This window comes from Microcebus murinus, chromosome 2 (genome assembly GCF_040939455.1).
Source record: "Microcebus murinus isolate Inina chromosome 2, M.murinus_Inina_mat1.0, whole genome shotgun sequence".
Lineage (NCBI taxonomy): Eukaryota > Metazoa > Chordata > Mammalia > Primates > Cheirogaleidae > Microcebus > Microcebus murinus.
Window position 1 is genome coordinate 61,540,174 of NC_134105.1, and position 24,787 is coordinate 61,564,960.

The 24,787-nt window shown below is 37.3% G+C and overlaps 1 protein-coding gene and 1 pseudogene across 2 annotated transcripts in view; one reads left to right on the top strand and one right to left on the bottom strand.

Annotated features, from left to right (window-relative positions):
• Positions 1–24,787, bottom strand: part of USP33 (ubiquitin specific peptidase 33) — a 65,354-nt gene that overhangs the window by 8,438 nt on the left and 32,129 nt on the right. Inside the window, exons 8-21 of one of the 2 annotated variants that reach the window (XM_075999476.1) lie at positions 23,852–23,965; positions 23,105–23,183; positions 20,899–21,316; positions 17,949–18,089; positions 15,668–15,780; positions 13,977–14,149; positions 13,779–13,849; positions 13,123–13,156; positions 6,592–6,637; positions 5,844–6,024; positions 5,274–5,400; positions 3,988–4,157; positions 3,139–3,220; positions 2,085–2,193 (exon numbers count right to left, since the gene is read on the bottom strand). In XM_075999476.1, coding sequence (XP_075855591.1) covers positions 2,085–2,193; positions 3,139–3,220; positions 3,988–4,157; positions 5,274–5,400; positions 5,844–6,024; positions 6,592–6,637; positions 13,123–13,156; positions 13,779–13,849; positions 13,977–14,149; positions 15,668–15,780; positions 17,949–18,089; positions 20,899–21,316; positions 23,105–23,183; positions 23,852–23,965 — 1,858 coding nt within the window. Of the gene's footprint in view, positions 1–2,084; positions 2,194–3,138; positions 3,221–3,987; positions 4,158–5,273; positions 5,401–5,843; positions 6,025–6,591; positions 6,638–13,122; positions 13,157–13,778; positions 13,874–13,976; positions 14,150–15,667; positions 15,781–17,948; positions 18,090–20,898; positions 21,317–23,104; positions 23,184–23,851; positions 23,966–24,787 lie in introns of both variants that reach the window. The other variant, XM_075999472.1, reaches the window with a different exon arrangement.
• On the top strand, positions 7,211–10,840 carry LOC109730404 (sal-like protein 2 pseudogene; annotated as a pseudogene).

A 24,787-nucleotide genomic window follows, 5' to 3' on the forward strand; every position in this document is an offset into this window, starting at 1 on the left:
CCAGGTCCTTACAGTGAGAGTTAAGAAACGTCAAGTTTCTATAAATACACACACACACACACACACACACAGAACACATACATTACACCTCCACATTTACTTAGTTATCACCATGAGCTCACAAAGATGCCTACAAATCCAATCTAATAACACAAAGTATACTTTAGTTTTCTCCCTTTCCATACTTGAAACTTCCTTATCTGATAATGAGGAACTCAACACTCATTACATTTATTATTTAATCCAGGCGTCCTCAAACTATGGCCTGTGGGCCAAATGCAGCCCGCTGAGGATATTTATCGGGCCTGCTGGGTGTTTTTGCCACTGCTGCCTATCCTGCTTAGCAGCCGACTCGTCCCAGGCCCACAGTGCGCATATGTGGAATGTGCACTGCACTTTCCAACAACCCTCCAACGGTCTGAGGGACAGTGAACTGGCCCCCTGTTTAAAAAGTTTGAGGACTCCAGATTTAATCAATTGCCCATCTGGAATCAATCTCTCACTGCCACTATGCTGCACCCCTATAGCCACCAATCTCTGGCCAACATGGGCATCCCTTCTCATCCTGGCTGGGCTCCAACACCCTTGATTTGGCTCATGCTACTCACTACACAGAAGGTCTAGGTCTCTTCACCCTGTCTTGGCTAAGATACCACACTCCTGGCCATTACCCTACTCCTACTGCCAGTGAGGCAGCCTACCTCACTCCAAAACTTCTGGGAAGTTAGCACTTGTCATCCTGACTTTCACTGCCCAGTCCTTTCAGTGGTTATATAAGTCTCTCATTCCCTGTATTCCAATTCTATTAAAAATACTTAGAATGGCTTTGTTAATCAAACTCTCACAGATACAGTTATTAACCATTATTTAAGCATTGGTGAAATGAACTATTTTTAATATTCAACTAAAACTTGCTTTCTTACATTCAGGAAGCAAAAGATGGCCATGTAAAATTAATAAATAAAATCCGTACCTGTATCTTCCCTGATGTAAAATTTCTTTACTCAAGGCAAGGGCATTAAAAAAACCCTGAATCAATGACAAGCAGATGTGTGTGTGTCTGCACATGCACTGGGAAGGCATAATATGGAAGGTATTGGACATCTTATTTTGGTCTGCTCAATATCTTCTCTCCTGCTTTTACTAAAAGAATCTCAATTTTTTTCCTGCGGTATTATCCCTCCCCTAATATTATCTTAGTAAGATTGTCCATGAATGTGCCTCTAAGGCTGTGGTCCCCAACCCTCAGACCACAGCCTGGTACCAGTCCATGGCCTGTTAGGAAATGTTCCAAACATCACCCCCTGAGCTCTGTATCAGTCCCTTCACCCCCACCTATGACACCCTACCTCCTACCCCCAGTCTGTGGAAAAACTATCTTTCATGAAACCAGTCCCCAATGCCAAAAAGATTGGGAACCACTGCTCTAAGGTAACCCAAACTTTAGATTGTCTTAAATAGTTGGAGCTGTGTTACTGACAGCAGCACTTTGAAAAGACTCTTGCTACCTAGATAGTTGAAACTGTACTAGTCCTTGTCCATAAAACCTGGTTGTTCAGCTTTTTAATTCTGTGACCAAAACTTTCTGTTGTTTACAATCAAGGAACATCTCATAATATACTCATTTTGAGGGAAATGGGTATATTTATAAGTACCAAGAGTTCCCCAAAAGACAAAACAATACTATATTTCACAAAGGGATGGAGGTAGTGCATGTAGTCTGGGTATTCTGTAGACAACACTAACTCAAGAAAACCTTTAAAACTTCTCCCACTTCTTGGGGGAAAAAAAAGAAAAAAAAAAGAAAACCTGTAATTTTCCATTTGAATATGAGGAAATTTCTTATCAGTACCAATTCACAAAATTTATTGCCAATCCATAAAAACAAAAACCTACAAAGAGAGAACTTATCTCACTGGAGTTAAAGTGCCTGAGGTCACTTACTGTTATGTACCCAGAAAACTTGGAATCTACTATAAGGCTTTCATCCAATCATTTCATTAACATCATACAGTTGTGTTAACTGTCAGGTCTTCATCCTTATCCTAAATCATTTACAATTTAAAAAGCATCACTTTTTTTACCCGAATAAAAATTTCCAATTCAGTTTTTCTTCTTTTTTCAATTTTCTCTGCCTCAATTTGGCAAGTGTGACAAATGTACAGATGGTTGACAGCTGGTCCTCCTCCATACCTAAAGCATGAAGCATTTAAGAATTAAAATCATGATAATCTGAAAGAAAGCTAATCTTCTAGGAAATTTGTTTCTAACTTTTAAGTCAATGGCTAAATCCCCAGTGAAGAATAAATCCACACAATAAAATCTCAAAGTATTGTAAAAATTTAAAAATCATACAAAGATTTGATTTTATGTTTATTAGTGTCAATGACTTGTAGTTTATTGCCTAACTTGCTTTATCTATATTTCAACTTGCCCTTATAGCTACTTCTGTTCCAAAATGTTAGAGGCCACAACAAAGTAAAAGTGGTTTTCAAAAATTAGCATACAATGATCTGAAATCCAGATTCAAAAAGAAAAAAGAAAAAAAATTAGCATACAATATATAAAACCTTAGTTATACATACATAGTTATAGTCAGGTTTGAATCAGATGAAACCTTCCCTTGGCCTCTCAAGTAAGAAGCACTCAAGGTATAAATTATTTTTAATATTTAACTAAGAAAAACATAATTAATAAGAAAATTATAATATAAAACATTTTAAAATAAAATTATAAAATTTAAGAGTAGGAATATTCAAGTGTGTGAATATATACACATATAAAATTTTAGTGCTGGGTTATGCAAAATCTTTCCAACAAGGTACTTAAAGTTAAATATCACAGCATACCTTTTTTTTTTTTTTTAATTTTTTTTTATTTTGGCATATTATGGGAGCATACCTTTATAGACAGATAATCAGAACAAAAAAATTAGAATTAATTATCTAGACTATAGTTACACTAGCTACAAAGTCTTCCTACTCAAACTTCAGATTGAATAAATGAAGGAAAAAGAAGGGATAAGCAACATACAGAACATAAGCAACATACAGAACAAGGAACATCTGTGAAATAATCCAATCTCCTTTTAACCAGTTTGTTTTCACAATACTCTATTAACTGACTTAAAAAACAAACCTGCTATATAGGTTATCCCAAATGTTCTGAGGAAGCATCAAAACCAGGTCTTCAATGTAACTAGCTTTTCTTGGAGGAACACCTAAAAAAATGTAGACATGTCTGTCTCATTCTTTAATTCGTTTATATTATTTTCAAAGATGAAACTCATTTTTAAATAATGACCAATGACTGGTCAATAACTATTCTTATATATCCAATATAGGATATTCCTAACCTTTGTGGTTTTACTACAAACATAATTGACAAGAATACTGAGTCTTCAACAATGAAGTTTAATCAAAGTGTTATATGAAGATCCTATTTATTGTAGAACAAACACTAACATAGCTAATCACAAAGGCATATATTATATTTAACTATGAGGCATCTTTTTTGTTAAAACCTAGATATATTTCCATACTTAGGAAAACAGCTAGCAATTCATTTAAACAAAAGGCACAAGAACCATGAATATAGTTGGTAGCTGAAATCACTATCAAAGGAATACCTTTCAGCTAAGAAAAGTAATGTGTAATAGAAAGAGCTCACTGTACTGTAATTAGCTGTTTGTGTATCTGACTCTACTATTAAATTATTAAAGTTTGGAGAACAGAAATAGGGTCTTTGGTGTCCTTAGGCTCTAGAATAGGTACTTAGTAAATATATGTTCAATAAAGAGCCTACAGATTGCCTATAATTAGAAAGAAAAGGCCAATTTCTGAAACTACGTGTAATTAAATGCATTAAGTTGGACTACAGTTGGGGAAGTACGGAATAAGCATAAGAGGAAAACTATTGACTCTTTCCTAATGTGCAAATTTTTAACAGCAAACTCCTATCACCACTTTACAGTACAGAATTTCTTACCTCCATGAATACAAAGAAAGTCATTATTTGAAATAGGGCCAGGTTCAGCAAAAGTCTTAAATTTATTCAGCCACTGTTGAGAAATATAAAACTGAAGGAGACTTGGTTCCATTATGTTCCACAAATTTGATATCCTTCGCCTTTCTTTTTGTGCCTCTTCACTGCTCTTCCTATTAAGGACAATGATTAATTAAATTCAATATACATTTACTACAATAGACAAGTGAATTTTTCCTCTTATTAGACATAGCACACATATTAATACTAACCTTACTAGGTCTTGGGAATTGCAAAAGAAAATATACTCTGTATCATCCACTAAATACATTCTACACCAGTAGGGGTGATAATGTATCTTAATTACTGGTATGTACCCACATAACTACTAGTACACAGTAGCAGGAAAATGTCTGTTAATAAGATGAAGTTAAATATTTAATCTATTTTTCTGTTTCAGTAGCTAGCATTTTCTTTTATAAGATACTAAAAAATACTAAAAACTTTAATAGTAATACCTCCTTTATTTGCTATTTTAGGAGAAATTTTCATTCTTAATTCCTACTATCAGTACCTATTTTTTTTTTTTTGTGACACAGTCTCACTCTGTGACCCAGGTTAGAGTGCCATGGCATTAGCCTAGCTAACAGCAACCTCAAACTCCTGGGCTCAAGCAATCTTCCTGCCTTAGCCTCCCGAGTAGCTGGGACTATAGGCATGTGCCACCAAGCCCGGCTAATTTTATTTATATATATATATATATATATATATGTGTGTGTGTGTTTATATATATATGTGTGTGTGTATATATGTATTTATGTATATGTATACATATGTATGTATATGTGTATACATATATATATACATATATATATATTTTTTTTTTTTTTTTAGTTTTCAGCTAATTTCTTTCTATTTTTTTTAGTAGAGACAGGGTATCGCTCTTGCCCAGGCTGGTCTTGAACTCCAGAGATAAACAATCCTCCCACTCCGGCCTCCCAGAGGCATGAGCCACCATACCCGGCCCTAATTTTTTAATTAAAACTAATCTTTCTAAAACAAAATACATCCCTTTGACCTCCAAGTAAATGACTTAATGTTTTCTGAACAAAGAATCATTCTGCATATAGCCTTTTACTTTATTTTAGTCTAATGATATGAGAGGAAAACAATTTCTAATCTTTACTCAGCAATTTGAAAGTCTTAGTAGTCACTAATAACCCCAAAGTGAGAGATATTCTTTCATATTTGTAAAAATTACTTATCCATGAAATAGTTACTTCCATTACCTATAGAAAAGAACGTAAGCTTCTGCATTTTGTACAGTAGATTCTGGAACTTCAGTGACACTCTGATCATCAAATTCATACCAGTGATTATTTAAATTGTTTCGGCAATAGGCTATATAGTGTCCACCTGAATTTGAGGGAAAAGAAATCATTACAGTAATATAAAATTAAAACAACAATGAAGATAATGTTTTTGTATCCCCAGTGCCTAGCACAGCAGCTTAGATACAGCAAGAACTGTGCTTATTTTTTTTTTTCAGTGTGTATTCTTGATGCCACATAAGGAAATACAGGACAGAACACGTAATCTTTAAAAACCCAGTATAAAAATGATTGTTTAAAGTCCTTATTATTTAACTTTATACAACATCATTTCCAATATTCCAAGTATCATAGTAAAAAGTATTCAATTTCCTAAAATTGTCTGACATGTTTTTTAATAACCACCAGCAAAATCTGTTTTTAAATACTTTCATCTTTTGATCAGTCAGGTCTCATTTAAGGATTCAATTCCGATGTTTTATTTTATTTTTTTAAATATAGTAACAAATGTTAAATCTGTATACTTACTACTTGCAGTTCCATGATGGCAAATGACTGACAGAAGATCATACGTCACAATTTGAGTTGGACTATCCTTAGCAAGAAATGGCTGAAGATCCAGGCCTTCTAACGGAAATGAAACGTGGGTACTGATTTTGGTGGAAAACATCAGTTCGTGTCTGAATCTTTTAAGGTGGATGCACAAAATCTAAAAGAGAATAAAATTCACAACTCTAATTTGTCATTACAAAAGACTAAAAGTATTCTAAGTAGTAAAACTTAGTAACACTAGGTTTTTATTCTATAAACAAGAAATTGAGGTGTTCAATCAAAATAAAATTATAAAGTTATTTAAAATTTTATTTAGTTTTATATGCCAGATAAAGGAGTCTATCAAATATGCATAATGAATTTCAAGCATCAAGGTTAAACATTAACCTGCAATTTATAACCTCATTCTAGAAATGTAAAAATGGGGAAATGTTGGAACATGGCACTTCCTAAGCTCACTGGTGTTTATTTTCTAATTCTATACTTTATACTTGCAGGATCCTACAGTCTGCTTAAACTGTATTCAACATAGCACACTGTTAAAGGCACATCCAGTATTTAACCTAATATTTTAAAAGTGAATAATTCTAATAAGGTACGCAAAGCAACTTCTCAATAGAACCACTCCATTCTTCAACCTGGCTAAGAATTTATTACAACATTATGTTCATTAATACTTTATGTTTGTTCCTATCATATAATATAAACAATAAAAAGCCCATACCTCAGGAAACTTTTGAACTTTACAAAACTTTACTCCATTCCTCAACCTAAGGCAGGAAAATAGAAAACCAATGAATCTACAAAAGACTTAGTGTATTTAAATATATAGCAAAACTCTTTTAGAAAATGCAGAGACAAATGCTATCAGACTAGAAATGCTCATTATTGAATTATGTTACACACATATAGTAAATATCTTAATAATCAAAACACTAGAGTCCCTTATTGTAAAAAATAATTTAAACCAAGATACCAGTAACAAAAATTTAGAGAGCTGTATAGTTTTTTGATGGAAATTATTTTGGTTTTTTTCCATTTGTTTTTGAAACAGCATCTTGCTCTGTTCCCCAGGTTAGAATGCAGTGGCGTCATCACAGATCACTGCAACCTTAAACTCCTGGGCTCAAGCCATCCTCCTGCCTCAGTCTCCTGGGTAGCTGGGACTACAAGCACACACCACCATGCCCAGCTAATTTTTCTATTTTTTGTAGAGATGGGGTCTCACTATGTTGTTCAGGCTTCAAATGATCCTCTCGCCTTGGCCTCCCAAAGTGCTAGGGTTACAGGCATGAGCCACCATGCCTGGCCTATTTTACGTTTTAACAAGTGTGCTACCGTCTATGGTCTGGCCATGCCTTTCTAACATCCAAGTAAAACTAGATAAAGCAAAATCTCAATTTTATAAAATCTGTAGTTCAGGTCAATGTATTAAAACCTTTAGAGGGGGGCGAGGGAGAGGAAAAGGAAGGGGGGTGTATGTAGTAAGTGAGTGAGAGAAAACGTAGGTTCTACTGACCCTCCTATAACGGTGGTCATTGGGGGCCAGGAGAACTCTAACTGAACTCTTTGGCCTCCTCTTACCTAAGCCTGAGGGTCACAATAGTTCCCAGGTTATGGAAAAAAGCACGGTAACCCCCCCAGAATCTGGGTCCTCCCTTGCCCATGGATCCCACCTGGGGCTCAGAGCAGAGAGGAGTCTTTAGGGCATCTGCTGGTCACTCCCACAGGTATACCAGCTAGGGGAGTTAAGAACCTGATCTTGCAAAGTCCCAAGCTGGGAGCAACGCCATTACCTCCAAAATCTACCCCTACACCCCTGCCTCCTCCACTCCCACCTCTACTCCCACATATAGGCAGTGGCCACTTGAACATTCCCCTGATCTTGGAAGAGCTATGGGTGTTGTAGCAGCAGCAGATCCATCAGATGCAAATCTACAGGCAAGTGCTACTTACTGCTCAGCTCTTCAGGCCAGACGGTGGGTGTTCCTGCCAGTCCCTCAGAGCTACCTGGGACAGGGACTGCCTCTTCCACCAAGTCCCTACTACTCCTCTTCAGCCCCATCAAGCCTGTCCAAACTGTCAAGACACTGGCATCTTCTTCCTCCTCCTCAGGGGCAGAAACACCCAAGCAGGCTTTCTTCCACCTTTACCACACACCAGGGTCACAGCATCCTTTATCTGCTGGAGGGGTTGAGTGAAGCCACAACCCACCCTGCCCCCTCCCCAGCCCTGCCAGGTAGCACAGATCAGCTGATTGCCTTGCCTCATCTGGCATTCCCAAGCACCACCGACTGGCAGCAAAGTGTCTTGGGACGGCCCGAGGCTTTGAGGCTGCCTCCCCAGGGCTCCTGAAACCAAAGAATGGAAATGGTAAGCTGGGCTATGGTGAAGCAATGAAGAAGCCCGGTGGAGGGCACAAATGCCACTTCTGTGCCAAAGTATTTGGCAGTGGCAGTGCCCTGCAGATCCACCTTCCTTCCCACACAATGAGAGGCTCTATAAGTTCAATGTTTGTGGCAACTGCTTTATCACCCATGGCAACCTCAAAGTACATTTTCACCAGCATCATGAGAAGTACCCACTCATGGAGGTGAACCCACACTCAGTGCCAGAGCTCCTAAACTATGAAATCACCAGCAGTGGCCTGCCATGCTGGTATGCCTGTGCCACCAAAGAAGGCCAAGGAAGGGGCAGCCACACCAGGTAGAAGTGTCAGGTGCAAGCCTCTGGTGGCCTCCACTCCGTGCCAGAGAGCCTGACACCGCTCTCCACTGGCGCAGGCACAGCTGCAGCTCCAGGGCTCCCTGCTCTCAGTAAGTTTGTGCTCATGAAGGCAGTGGAAGAGCAAAGCTGATGAAAACACCTAACCAGGTAGTGAGGGGTGGCAGAAAGTAGCACAGCAACCCACATGCAACTAAGTAAGCTGGTGTCTTCACTACCAAGCTGGGCAGTGTTTACCAAACACTTTAAATCCACTGGCAGCTTCTCCTTTTCCTATATGCTAGAGCCCTTACCCTCTGAGACATCAAAGTCGCAGCAATTGTAGAAAAGACTGAATGACAAGGAGTGATGGCAGTGGCCCCCACTGCCTCAGGAGCCTCCACCACCTCTGCCCCTGCACCTTCATCGTCAGCCCCTTCTGGACCTAACCAGTGTGTCATCTGCCTCTGTGTGCTCAGCTGTCCTTGGGCCCTACGCCTGTGTTATGGCCAACGTGGAGGTGAGTGACCGTTCAAATGCAAAGTGTATAGCAGAGCTTTCCCCACTCAGGGCAATCTGAGTGTACATTTCGTGGGCCATAAGGCCAGTCCAGCGGCTTAAGCCCAGAACTCCTGCCCCATCTGCCAAAAGTTCACCAACACTGTCTCTCTGAAGCAGTACATCCGCATGCACCTGGTGGGTTAGATCCCCAATGGTGGTACCACATTCCTGAAGAGGAGCAGCTGCCCAGGAGAATGGCTCTGAGCAATCTAGTCTCTGGGGCGGGCGCCTCCCCCAGCGGCAGTCTCAGCAGCCATGACCAGAATAGGAGTTGTCTGAGGAGGAGGTAGAAGATGAGATGTGACTGGTGAAGATTTCTTGACAGCAAGAGGTTCAAAGAGTGCAAATGAGAAGACAGTATCAGTGTGAGGTGATTTGCAAGAGGCATCTGGGGCAGAGGAGGAAGTGGAGACAGTGGCACTAACAGCCACAGCTGGGACAGAGATGGACTTTCTCATTAGGAGAAAGCAACTCAACAGTCTTCCCCGCTGCTGCCACCACCTGAAAAACTAGATCAGCCTCAGAGGATGGAGTGGGGAAGCAGTGATGTTTCAGGAAGCAAGGAAGAGGCGGGCAAACTGCAGAAGGGCTCATGCTCAGCATCAGCACTCACCCCAGAAGAGGAAGGCATTAGCAGTGCCTCGGTGGGAGAGCTGAGCTTGCATGAGGCAATGAGAAAGGAGCCAAGAGAGCAGCAGCAAAGGCCTGTGACGTGTGTGGCCACATCTTTCCCACCAAGGCAGCTCTGGAGGAATATCAGGAGACCCTCCCCAAAGAGGGGGCCACTGTTCACTTGCGTCTCCTGTGGGGAGGGCTTTCTCAAACGGGACACTCTCAAGAAACATATGCTGCTGGCTCACCACCAGGTATAGCTCTTTGTCCCCATGGCCCGCAGAATATTGCTGCTCTTCCCTTGGTTCCTGGTTATTCGCCTTCCATTACTTCCCAGGGCTCTCTCCTTTCCCCAGAAAGATAACTCCATGATTCCATGAGCCTGTTTTTCTGTATCTGCTGCCTTTTGACCCAGGGAGCAGAAACTGAGAGCTCCACAGGAGATTTATGAGCCCAAGATTTATGAGTCCTTCTTTTGTGTTTTCCTCTGAGTTCTTACATGGTCTGTCCCTGGTGGCTTTTCTCTAGTCCCTGAGCTTGGAAATTATTGTGCTTGCAAGGGGATGGTCCCCTAAGGAAATCTCCCATCTTCATTCTTTATACCTGAGGAAAATAGATTCTCTACAGTTTTCACACTCTTAAGGGGAACCCTCGCCAGCTTCCCTGGTGACCCTCTCCCCTCTTCTCTTTCCTTCTCCCTTTCCCTTCGCCAGGGACCTGAGACCCACATTTGGAATTGTAGCCCAGCCCAAAAGGGCCAGCAGTTGTCTCTGAAGAGCACAGTGCAGGCCAACCTGCAAGACTTCTTGTCCCAAGACCCTGCTCAGCTGGTAGGGGTGGGTCTCCTATCTTTTCAGAACTAGTACACAGCTTTCCTGTCAAGTGGCCAACACACCAAACCCTGGAGTTACAGCGCCACTTCCACTACCACTTTAGGCCTGGCTCCAACAGTGTTGTTTGGCCCAGGAGCTATGGTTGGGAAGGTATCTCCAACAACAGGATCCAGAGAGGCTAAGGAGAAGACAGTTCCCCACCTCCTACTTCAGCCTCCTGCATCCACAGTAGTGCCTGAGAAGCCCACCACTGACAATAAGTAGCAAACTGTATATTCTTTCTCCCTCCCCTTGCTCCATAAGATGCCGGCAATAAAGATGCTCCACTAATTGGTGGCTCAATCCTAGGAGGTAGGGAGAAATCATAGGCCTAGGACAATTTCCCCAGTAAATCCCTTGACAGTCACATTAAGGCATAGGTGTTACTGGTCAACAGGCCACACCATCTCCAACTTCTCATTCAGCATGGCCTCTCAAAGCTGGGAAACAAACTGATTTATTGCCAATAGGTCTCACATGTGATATTTTAGAAAATGCAAAATTAGTTCCTATCTTTAATGAGTACTGTTGGTGAGGGTGGTTGATGAAGTAATGAAGGAGAGTTGAGGAATGTTGCTCAAGCATAGGGCTTGCTGGGAACCTGAGTGATTAAGAAAGGGACATGATGAAAGGGAGAAGCCTCAAATTCTTGTCAATATGAACATTCTCAAACATATTCTTTTGGGCTAATGACACAGTATGCAGCAGTGAACCAGGGATCACAGAGGATTTCCTAGCACCAATGTGCTTCTAGTTTTAAGTAACTCCCTCTGTTATTCCCTGGCCTCTTGTATATCCTCATCTTCCTTTCTCAAAACCCCTCTCCTCCCCATTTTGCCTATCCATTGGCCAAGGCTTGTGTTTTTGCCACTGTCTTATGACTCCCAGACTTTGGGAGACAAATTCTAGGTAGTGTCCTCTCTGCCTCTCTGTCTTGTAATGAGATGTAGTATTTACTCTTAATATAGGATCATCTGAAACAGGAGTTCTGAGGAGGAAAGAGTGAGGGTTTGCTGTTGACTGACTTGAATGATGGCTTCTCCTCCAAAGTTGTAGGCTCCAGAGCTTCCTATCATAGTAAAATGTCAAGAGTAGACAGCAAAGGTATTAGCATCTTTCCCTCCATCATTAAAGGTGTTTTGACCAAAAAAAAAACAAAAAACCAGCTTTACTGTTGGAAAAAAACTTGAAATAAAGGATAGTTATTATTAATAATCAATATTAATATGCAATTGACAATCTACTTTGGATTTGGGGGTAGATGCAAAGTTCTTTTCCATCTTCACTATTATCTTTTTCTTAGTCTGCTCTGCTTTAAAAGGAAGGATCTCTATCCCTCTCTAGGCCAACTCCCTTTTTAGCTGTCAGGTAGGGCTTCAAAGACAAACTGATAGAATCTTTCCAGAAGTACAAGGCAGCTTCTTCATCTTTATCAACCAAACTGTATACCATTCCTTTCTGCAAGGAAAAGGACCAAGATCAATTTTTCCCTGAGGTTACTGCCAAGAATAAGAAGTCTGTATTAAGATTGTGGATCTTACTAGGTGGCCATTATATTTCTATTACAAAGACTCAGAAAAATTTCCCAGTTCACTCTACCTCAAAACAGTTCTTTCATCAAGTCTCCAGTCACTTTTTTCTGACTTACCACCAAGAAGCATTAAAGTCCATATTACAAGATATTAAAAGGCAGCTGGTAGTAGATATAAATAAAATTAGACTTTAGTTGTCCTATTCTGCCATTATAACAGCAGATAACATCAAAGTTGGTATACCCTTTCTGAATTTTATATAGATCTGAAACCATATACCTTTTTCTTCCTGAATTTAGCCTGTCAAATGGGTAATTCAGAAGACAATATTGCCTTATTTTAAAAAATGTTTTATGCAAAATCACTTATTTCATCCCTCAAAATATATACTTTCATAGCTTAGACAAGCCTATTAAATTTGTTACATTTTTATCTCAGCATGAACAGGTGAACATCTTATACAGCTGCATTAGGAGAGCTGCCGGTCTACAAGCTGAATCCAGATAAGATGAGCTCCTAAATTGTCATATAAATGGAAACAGAGCTCCAGCTCTATATGCTGCCATTTAAAAAAAATCCTCCCATTGGGGGGTTGGGGGGGGGATGCCAACTCTAAAGTGACCAGGATAAATCAGCATGCCAGGGCCATACACCAAGATGAACACTGAGTCTCTAGATGCGGCACTAGTGGATTCTCAACACTAGTGCCATGAGAACACTGTAGCAAGCAGCACACTGTACTTTTAAGGTCAAGAACAGCAGCATCAAGCACCCTGGAAACAATTGTTCTGATTCTTCAGGAACAAAATTGTGTTGGCCCTAGAATAGTTGTCTTTTTACTCTATTATAATAAGGCCAAAGCTTTCTGACCTATATTTTTGTAAATATAGAGGCAAATCTAACTCTATATGCCCAATTCATATGACCAAGAAAAATATACAACATGCAATTAAAAGTATCATCAATGTCACTTACTTTTTACATTTTTCACAACTGTACATATTGTCACCTGCAGACAGAACAGATCTGGTCATTCCTCTCAAATTAACAGCAAATTATTTTCTTTTGTTTCTATAACTATTTGATTTTGCCACAAGCTGAACAGCTCAATAAAACAAGTTTCCTTTTTTTTAAGTTTTTGATGAGTCAGATCATTGTTTACCTTCCCCTCCCTTTACTCCTTTCAACCTTGAAGGCCTACTTCAAATAATAAATATCCTTTCTATTTACTCACTCAACAAAATTTACTGACTGCCTGTCACATGTTCAAGCAAGGTGCTAGACACAAAAAACAGTGAAGGACCTTAAATGATACAGAGTTCACAGACAATTCCAGAAACATAAATAAGTCCATTATTTTGGTTAAGTTTGACCTTCTTTGAATCTACGAATAGTTTTAAGACACTTCACCTATCATTTTGTCTTATACATAAGAATTTGTACAAATTCCTCTAGGATGTGATTTTTTCTTGTAGTTATATTGTCATGGTAAATATTGACACTATACCAATGGGCAAGTACTATTAAAGCTGTCTTAAAATTTAGCTTTTTGAATACATTTTATAATTTAGTCCCACTAGTATTTTAGCTTCACCTATAACAATTTAGCCATAGATATTATTATGTCTTACCTTTTAGTTCATCTCTGGCGAAGAAGGCAGCAAGACAATCTTGCAAGGTTACTACTGGACCCCAAAACCAGCTAGGGACACATGAGACAACAAACCTGAAACATCATTGACAGAAAAAAAAAAAAAGGAAGTGTTCTGCCACTATAGCAGAAACAGTAGCTTTAATAATCATTTAATATAAAGAAAATAAATACATACCTCTTCACGTATTCCATGAAAAATGCTATCCACCCTTGTGGAGCATAAGCTTCGCCACACGATCCTGCTTTGACTATAGAAGTTGGATGACTCGATGAATGCAGCTTAGCAAGGTCTTCCTTGCCAGGAATTGGCAAGGACAGATCTTGAAAGGTCTCGAGGGTTACAGACACCTAAAATTGTTTTATGTTTTAAAAATGGGATAAAAATAATCCAGCACATTTATAAGGTTAGATTTCAGATTCCAAAGATCAAAGCAAGTTATGATAAGTAAAAACAAACAAAAAAAATGAACTGTGTTTATAGTAACAGCAAAAAAATCAAAAAACAAAAAAACACTAGCTCTGTACTAGATGCTATTTCAAATTTAATCTTCATATTAACCCAGTAAAGTAGGTACTAGCATCTCCATTACAGTAATAGACATTACAGCATCAAGCACTCCAAATCCAGTCACTATAGCTTAAGGTCCAAACTCTTAAGCAATATTGTATTTATTTTTAAAAAGTGACCTTTAAGGATAGTTTTTTTTTTTTTTTTTTTTTTTTTGAGACAGAGTCTCGCTTTGTTGCCCAGGCTAGAGTGAGTGCCGTGGCGTCCTAGCTCACAGCAACCTCAAACTCCTGGGCTCGAGTTATCCTTCTGCCTCAGCCTCCCGGGTAGCTGGGACTACAGGCATGCGCCACCATGCCCGGCTAATTTTTTATATATATATCAGTTGGCCAATTAATTTCTTTCTATTTATAGTAGAGACGGGGTCTCGCTCTTGCTCAGGCTGGTTTTGAACTCCTGACCTTGAGCAATTCGCCCGCCTCGGCCTCCCAAGAGCTAGGATTACAGGCGTGAGCCACAGCGCCCGGCCTTAAGAATAGTTTTAAAAAGTTTTTTAAAGGGAGTGGGAGCCAAATCTGGCACTTAATTTTAAACAGCTGCAAACATTTCTGATAATTACATTTAAATATTTAGCACCAAAATAACCTACTTTAAAAGGACCCTATTGAAAGCCCTTAGATTGGACTTAATATTCTAATATAATAATTGAAAACTTAGTTTTGTTTTTGAGATATTATTTCATATTCATTAATTATACTCATTAGTTCACTAAAGTAAAACCATTCTTAAGCTCAAAGAAACTTTAAGCGAGTTAACTGTAATTAAAGAACTCATGATGATTTTAATTTATGTCCTTATTACTGTCTATGCATTTGACATTACCTTTATTATCAGAGTTCTAACCTTAAAATGGGGAATTATGTATAAGGCATAAGTATAACTAAATGTAAGAGATACATTCACAGCTTTGTGCCCTGTGAATAGCAACAGTTTCTAATCATACTTATTTCATCAGCCTTGGTAGAATACGTGTGTTACCAATTCTTGTTGCTGAGCAACTTTTCACCTTTATATGTAACCAAAATGGAGAATTTAGTAATTTTTCCTTATGATACACATGTCTTGTCCAATGATGGGTCAAGACCCATCCTTTAAAAGGGATGTTCCTATTAATATTACTTCCAAAAAACTAAACTCTACTCCTAGAACCATTTTATATCACTGCAAATGTAAGAAATACATGTATGAACATCAGTAACAAAGAGAAGGAATTACATTTTTCACATCATTTTGTCAGGTTTTTTTAAAAAAAGCATTTTACAGAAATGTTCTACGTATTCTAACTCCCTCATACTCACCCTGTCACAAGTCAGACACTGCACTGAGCTAATGATTGTTCCATCAAATATGTCTGAAATAACACTTCTGTATTTCTTGGGCTGTTTTCTTCTCTTTGGAGATGCAGACTGAGCTAGGATTGAAAAATAAGTGAACAACATTTTAAAAAACAATCAAAGTACATTAACATTTTTCTCTAGTAAAAATTACTACACTGAAGGGAAATTTTCAAAATAGCATTCAAAACAGCTTTACTAGGCCGGGCGCGGTGGCTCACGCCTGTAATCCCAGCACTCTGGGAGGCCGAGGCGGGCAGATTGCTTGAGGTCAGAAGTTCGAAACCAGCCAGAGCAAGAGTGAGACCCCGTCTCTACTATAAATAGAAAGAAATTAATTGGCCAACTAATATATATAGAAAAAATTAGCCGGGCATGGTGGCGCATGCCTGTAGTCCCAGCTACTCGGGAGGCTGAGGCAGGAGGATTGTTTGAGCCCAGGAGTTTGAGGTTGCTGTGAGCTAGGCTGACGCCATGGCACTCACTCTAGCCCGGGCAACAAAGCGAGACTCTGTCTCAAAAAAAAAAACAAAAAAAACAATCAAAAAAGAGAAACCAAGTAGACACGGTTTAAGCTGCTGTTGTTTTTAAACATGTATGATCCTTGCCCACCATAAACGTACATATGGGAAAATGAAAAAATCCTTAATCAGCACAATATTCAGGGCATTTTTTCCATATGCAAAATGAAGAGTTTAGCCTCATCACTGGGATGTTTACTTATGTCCTCCAAGTCAAAAGAAGAGGGAAACAGGTTAAAAAGTGGAGTAAAAGCTAAACACAAAATAGGTGGGGTTCAGTCTCCTCATCTTGACTTTAGAGTAATTCTGCTTTTACCTGTTTTTCGTTCCAAGTAAGGTTTTATTTGAGGAAAGTAAATTCTAGTAAATTTTCAGAGTTCTTTATATATTTCTGGTCCAATGTTAACTATGTGATTTCTAAATATTTCCTCCCAATCTTATCTTTTCATTCTCCTAACAATGTCCACTGCCAAGAAAAATTTGTAATCTTTTCTTTTATGGATTAAGTTTTTTTGTTTGTTTGTTTGTTTTTTGTTTTTTTTTTTTGAGACAGAGTCTCGCTTTGTTGCCTAGGCTAGAGTGAGTGCCATGGCGTCAGCCTAGCTCACAGCAACCTCAATCTCCTGGCTCAAGCAATCCTTCTGCCTCAGCCTCCCAAGTAGCTGGGACTACAGGCATGCGCCACCATGCCCGGCTAATTTTTTATATATATATATTAGTTGGCCAATTAATTTCTTTCTATTTATAGTAGAGACGGGGGTCTCGCTCTTGCTCAGGCTGGTTTCGAACTCCTGACCTCGAGCAATCCGCCCGCCTAGGCCTCCCAGAGAGCTAGGATTACAGGCGTGAGCCACCGCGCCTGGCCATGGATTAAGTTTTGATGTCTTTGCTGTCTTTAAGAATTCTTTGCCTAACCCAAGGTAGGTCATGAAGATTTTTGCCTATGTTTTCTTCTCAAAGATTTATAGTTTTACATTTTATAAAACTGGGACTCTCGTACACAGCTGGAGGGAACGCAAAATGGTACTGACACTCTGGAAAAGTTCAGCAGTTTCACATAATGTTAAGCATAAAATGAATATAGAACCCAGTGAACTCACTTCTAGGTATGTATCCTAGACAAATGAAAATTTATATTCTTACAAAAACCAGCACTTGAATGTTTACAGCAGTATTGTTCATAATTGCCAAAAATTAGAAACAATTTGAAATACTGCTCAGTAATAAAAAGGAACAAATTATACAGACGTGTAATAACATGACTGAATCTTGAACACATTATGCTAAGTGAAAGAAGCCTACTTCAAAAGACTATGATTCCATCTATGACATTCAGGGAAAAGGCAAAACAATAGGAAAAGAGGATCAATGGTGCCAGGGCTTAGGGACAGGACAATGATCTAATTACAAAGGACTAGTATGAGGGAATTCTTTTGGCTGTTAGAACCATTCTGTATTCTGTCTGTTGTGGTGTTACAATAATTTATTCATGTGTTAAAACTAATTAAAACTCTACACAAGAAAAAGAGAATTTCAACTGCAAGTAAATTTTTAAAAATTGAGAAAGAACATACAAAATTTTAAATCATGGTTATAAAATTATGCTGTCAGTTTTAAAAAAGTGAATAATATTTCATAAATAACACTTCAAATTATCAAATATCAAAACCAGCATTTAAACTAAGATCCAAAGTAAAAGAATTTAAATAAGGGAAACTTTTTACCTTTTTTGTGTGTGGGTGCCAATCCTGGCCACAAATTGCCTGATTTAGGAGGGCTTGTTGATAAACGTGGGTTAACACTTTCATTTGATGGAAGGATCTGTGGTGTAGACAGGTCATTCAAATGGACATCAGTGATATATTCTGGAATATTCAAATTTTGTATTATTACATTAAATAATAAAGTTATTCCACCTGTCCAATAATGTTAACTAATTTAAAGGTTTCCTAATTTGACATTTTGAACACAATTCACATTAACAAATGTCAGGTGAATACTTGATAGACAAAGTGCTTGCTAAGCAAAATAACTGGCTTTCCACATAGAACTCCAATTAATGTTTATAACATACTACTTTCATAGGCAATTCAGGAAATGAGCAGTGGAACTAGACACAAAACCAAAGGGGATCTTATTTGTACAAATACAATATTTGAAAAAAAAAGATATTCAGGACAGTTTAAAAACCATGTGGGAAAAAGAGAGATTAATCTCTCAAATTAATGTGGTAATGAAAATCAAACAAAAGGCTGGGTGCAGTAGCTCATGCCTACAATCCCAGTACTTTGGGAGGCCAAAGTGGGAAGATCACAAGAGACCAGGCTAGTGAGACTCTGCTTACACAAAAAATAATAATAATTTTAAAAAAATTAGCCAGGCATAGATGCACATGCCTAAGGTGGGAGGACTGCTTGAGCCCAAGAGTTTGAGGCTGCAGTGAGCTATATTGTGCCACTGCACTGTAGCCTGGGCAACAGAATGAGACTTTGCTGGCGTGGGGGTGATCAAACAAGAAATTGAGGCATATCCCTATAAATATATGCAACTGTTATGTACACATAATAATTTAAAAAATAAAAAGAAATTTAAGCATAAGGTAATCATAAGTTATTTTATTCTTACTGTGATAAAAGAAAACACACATTCATCAGGAAAGGATCTTTTTTAGAATTAAATTATATGATGAATCTAGAAAATATAAGTTCCGTGAGAGCTATTTCGATAGTTTGTTGTTGGATTTTTATTGCCTAACATGTATTCCAGGGCAAGGACTATATTCAGTAAGTATTTGAGTGAAGAAAAGAGAAATGTTCATAAGACACTTTGAAACAGAATGTCTTCAAGGATTTTTCCAGATAATGCAAAATATTTTTCACATAGACATTTCTGAAGATTTCAATCATGATTAAATCAGACTGCATATTATTGGGGGTGAAAAAAGACTCACTCTAGGAGTTTCTAAAGGGAATAAAGTTAATGTGATCAAGGTTAGGGGGTGGCAAATTTTTCCTAGAAAAGGCCCAGTAGTAAATATTTTAGGTTTTATGCCATGTAAACTTTGCCAGATTTTTTTCATCAAGCTTTAAAACACGTAAAAGCTCAGCCTCCTGATTTAGGTCACCCTCTAGTTGCTATGCATAAGAACAAGCTTGTTACAGAGCAATAAAGGACTAATATGCCCCTTAATGAGGTTTAACTGGGCTTTTAACAAGAAAGGGCTGGTGTCAAGGCTCTTTCAATATTGACATTTGACAAATTTATTGACTCAACAACTTCTACACAAGGTCAGTATAATTAAGGAACTTAACACTCCTAGTTTTTCTGACCAGAAGGCACTGTACACAGATGAACCATTAGTCTTTGTACATTTAAGGAAATATTCCTCAAGAAAGAATTCTGGATTCATTTAAATTCCTAAATAAATTGTTTAGTAACTATCTTCAGTAATTACAGAAGATGAACTTTCTTATGTTACTTGTCTGCCACTTATTTTAAGATCACATAATTTGAACTTCTGATGATCCAATTGTGTGTGATTTAGAAAACTAAAACACCACGTTAAGCCAAGATAAGTTAATTCTTAAAGAGATATATGTAATACACAAAGCAATTTAACTCAAATATAGTTCATTTGGCCACTCGCTCTTTCTCAAAGAAACACTGACTAGTATATTATAGCATAATCTATCACAACAGAGACAGAGTCTCGCTCAGACACCACAGCTAGAGTGCAGTCACAGCTCACAACAACCTCAAACAGTCCTCCTGCCTCAGCATCCCAAGTAGTTGGGACTACAGGCACGCACCACAACACCCAGCTACTTTTTCTGTTTTTAGTACAGACAGGGATCTCACTCTTGCTCAGACTGGTCTCAAATTCCTGCATCAAGCAATCCTCCAACCTGGGCCTCCCAGAGTGCCTGGATTACAAATATGAGCTACCATGCCGCCTGGCCTCAGTATAGTTACACTCCTACACTAAAACACATCTGATGTGACTCCAATGACAGCAATCTAAATATAATAGTGTATATAATTAAAAAATTGCAACTTGGGTTATTTTACTTCTTTCTGGGCAATCAACAGAATTTGCTTAAAAGGGAAAATTCTGAGAAGCCCAATTTTCTAGATTACTACATAACTACATAAAAGACTTTTGATGAAATGTTTAGTTCAAAAGAAGGATAAATTTCTTATATAATTAAATGACCCATAAAATTCCTGTTATCCTCTGGTTCTATAATTTTATGGCTTTAACTTAACACTCACAAGCAAATATTGCTAAACTATAACTCTATTTTTTTTTCTCTGAGACAGGGTGTCACTGTTGGCCTGGGCTAGAGTGCAGTGGTGTCACAACCTCAAACTCCTGGGCTCGAGCCATCTTCCTGCCTCAGGCTCCTGAAGTAACTTGGACTGCTATAGTTTAAAGGAGCATGTTGCAATCCCAGCTACTCAGGAGGCTAAGGCAGGGGGACGGCCCAAGCGCAGTAGTTAGAGGTTGCAGTGAGCTGTCACTGGGTCATCACACTCCAACCTGGGTAACAGAGCAAGACCTTGTATCAATCAATCAATCATTCAATAAGAAATTCCCAAAGTAACAATTATTTAAACACCCACTGTCCAAAAATGAATACTATCATTTTCATGATTAAATTATTAAATTATCACCTGAAGCTCTGCTGTGTATTTGCACTTTGACAGTTTCCTGGTTGTTCAAGTCAACTGTTTCAGATATAGAGTCTCTTTCTTTATCTAATTCTCCTTCAGAATTTACTTTATTAATCTTATTACAGATCTTCTCTTTTTGCCAATCTTTTGACATTTCTGAATTGTTGTCATCATCCTGAATTAACATTGTTGTTTCATTATTATCTTCAGGAAAGCCTCTGGAGCCATTTTCATTTTCTGCTTTATCACTGTTGCTGCAAGATTCACAGGACTGAAAATCTACATCTGACTGGTTCTTGTCTTCTTCCATGGTCTCTTCAGTGGATATGGTTTGAGGATCTTCCTCTACTTCCATGACCTGCTCTTTCAATTCTTCATGAAGCAGATCCATTAAACATCGAAGGAATTCTTGAGCATCCTAATGTATCAGCAACATAATGTTATTACTTCATTACATGTGTGTGTGTATATATATATATATACATATATAGAGAGAGAAACTTAAGGGAAAATATATAAAATACGTTTATCAACTGATTTATAAATCTGTAGCACTATACTGAAGAATATCAGTTTGTAGAACATAAGGTGCTAGAGGGATAGGACACACTAAATTCTAAAAAGTTTTGTAAATAAAAGTTGTAATAAACTGAAAATGATCTGGAGGTCAGCTTTTAGTAGTGTTGTATTAATAAACTAGAAAGATAAGACATAGAAAAAAATAAAGATTTGCCTCATGTAACAGAATTCAGAGAGATGTCCTAAATTCAAATATTTTATATGTTTGGCTTAAATTAGAGCTTCCCCCAATCTTATACTATATTTCAAAGAAAAAACCTTGACTAACCTGGAGTACTTAATGAAAACACAATAACTCATACCACCAAATCATAATCTTTAAAGATCTAGGAATTTGCATGGGAAAAAATGAACAGGGAATAGGTAATGGGTTGAAAAAATAGAAAAATGTGAGAGGACTAGGTATTAATATTAGAAGATGTTATATAAAAAACCCACAATAACTGAAACTGCCATGTGATACTATTTCAAAAACATAGGTCAATGAAATGATTAGAAAGCCCAGAAATAGATCCTATCATATATTAACAGAAAAATGAAAAAATTAACAAAGAAAATTTTAAATCAGATAGGAAGATAACTCTTACATTTACAGAGTTTAGTATAATTTCTAAACTGTTTATGAAAAATAAAAATGATGCCAGGCACGGTGGCTCATGCCTGTAATCCTAGCACTCTGGGAGGCTGAGGCAGGAGGATCGTTTGAGCTCAGGAGTTCGAGACCAGCCTGAGCAAGAGTGAGATCCAGCCTCTACTAAAAAAAATAGAAAGAAATTGGCTGGACAACTAAAAATATATAGAAAAAATTAGCTGGGCATGGTGGTGCATGCCTGTAGTCCCAGCTGCTCAGGAGGCTAAGGCAGAAGGATCGCTTGAGCCCAGGAGTTTGAGGTTGCTGTGAGCTAGGCTGATGTCACGGCACTCTAGCCCAGGCAACAGAGTGAGACTCTGTCTCAAAAAAAAAAAAGAAAAATTAAAAGAAAAATGAAATTTGAATGATACTGTGATACAAAATAGATGCCAGATGTACTGAATAATTAAATGTAAAAAATGAAAGCATCAAATATAGAAAATATTGGTGAAAATTTCTAATCTCTGAGTATGTAACTCAAAGCTAAAAGCTACGAGAAATATATTGATATATCTACCCACCCCACATTTAAAAGTTTCTAGAAAAATATATAATAAATAACATTATATAATAATTATAATTATAATATATATTATAATTATATAATTATATTATATATTTGCTAATTATATTATATTAATTATTATATTTATTATATCAATCATTATATTATATTAATATTATACTAAGAATATAATATGTCATATCATTATATTTATTATATTAATTGTTAATATATTATAGTAATAATTATATTATATAATTATTGATTATAATTATAATATATATTATATAAAAATTATAAATAATATTATATGAAAATATTAATATATAATGAAACTAAAAGTTGGAAAACCATAAACAAACATGATAATAGATTACTAATTTGGTAAATAAGGACGAAGAAGTAATGACATAAACAGACAAAAAGCCTAATAGCATTTTCCAAATTTATTTAAGATCATTAAAATTATGAATGAAAAGCAATATACTAACCTGCTGAGAATACCCCCGAAATGTTGGATTTACAGTTTTAATTCCTTGAAACAGATTTGTTGGCACAACAGATCCTGGCCTGAAGAATACATTTTTAAAGAGAAATTTTGGGGATTTTTAACTTTTGTTTTAGAAATTAACAACCAAGAATTCAAAATGCTAAATAAATTGAAAATTATTTATATTTCCAAAAAATCATTCAAATCTGCCCAGTATTATGTTTCATAAGTACATGAGAACACATTAGTGATATTTTAATTGATATTTTATTACTCTCCTCCCCCAAATAAATGATCAGGCTCCACTGTAAGATTTTTCAAAAATGCAGTTTCCTGAATAGTTCTTAAACAAAATTATTACCATATTACAGCAAATAATTATCCTAATGCTAAACCTTAGAACAAAGTATAAACATAACAAAGAATATACATAAACAGGATAACATTAACATAGGAATATAGGGTCTGATTTTAGTATTGTGAGAATGCCTACTGCTGCATTAAAATTCAAAAGCTTCAGTAATCGCAGATTTAGCACTTCAACGCTGTACTACCAGTCCAAATAATTCTCAACTCCTATGACGCTTTCATTTGGATTTTCAGTTGCAAGTATAATATGCATGAAACTGAACTGAACTCTCTCAAATCTGTCTCTCTTCCACTTTTTTCAGGTCTATAAATAGAACTGAACCTGTTTAATATTTATAATAGTTAAAAATAAAAGAAGAGAAATATAGTAAGTACATACCTGCTTTTATGCCACAGTTCTGTCATTAGCTTGAGATAACTTTTACAAATGGCTGGTTTCTTATCTGTTCGAGCTAGTCCTCCACAATCAAGAAAAAACTGTGTCAAAGGCGGGCTAATTTAAAAAAGAGAAAAATATCAGAGTGGAATCAAAGTTTAACACTGATTAATTTCAGGTCATTAAATGAATTGACAGCACATATATCTCTGTATCTGTTATTCCTTTGCTGCCTTTTACAGCTTCACCTTCATATTCTAAAAGAGCTCAACTGATCATTCAAATCAGAGTTGGCCCCACCATATATATCAAAGTTCTCCATGCTGCCAGGTCCAGTTGATACCTTTCAGTTCCTTCTCGGTAACACTTGTTACAAGTGACTACTCTCTCATTCTTGAACAAATCTTTGGACTACTGTGATGCACTTTTCTACTTTACCTCTCTGGCAACTCCTTTTCCTTTATTGCTCCTTCTGCTCTCAGACATCTAAATATTAAATAAAAAGGTTCCTCAGGACTTGATTCTGTAACTTTTCCTCTTCCCTATATACTCCTTCACCTAGGTTATCTAAAATTTTCACCCATATGTCAATTATGGCCGAATTTATATGAAGTGAACCATGTTAGTTGAACTCCAGATTTATAAATGCCCAAACTGAAGGCCATCATGGTATTTCAAATTTAACATGCGCAAAATATAACTTTCAAGTGAACCTGCTCTTCCTCCAAGCTTCTACATTTTAGTATGTGGTACTGTTATCTGTTGGTGACTCAAGTTAGCAATTTATAAGGCAGTATCATCTTTTATGAGTTTGATTAGCTTGAGGGAACCTCCATGAATCTATTCAGTTATAAGAAACCACGTGGGCAAAGAACCAAATCCTGACCTGCAATAAATTAACCATCCTTTGAAGGCATTTGGATAGTTACTAAGCCATCT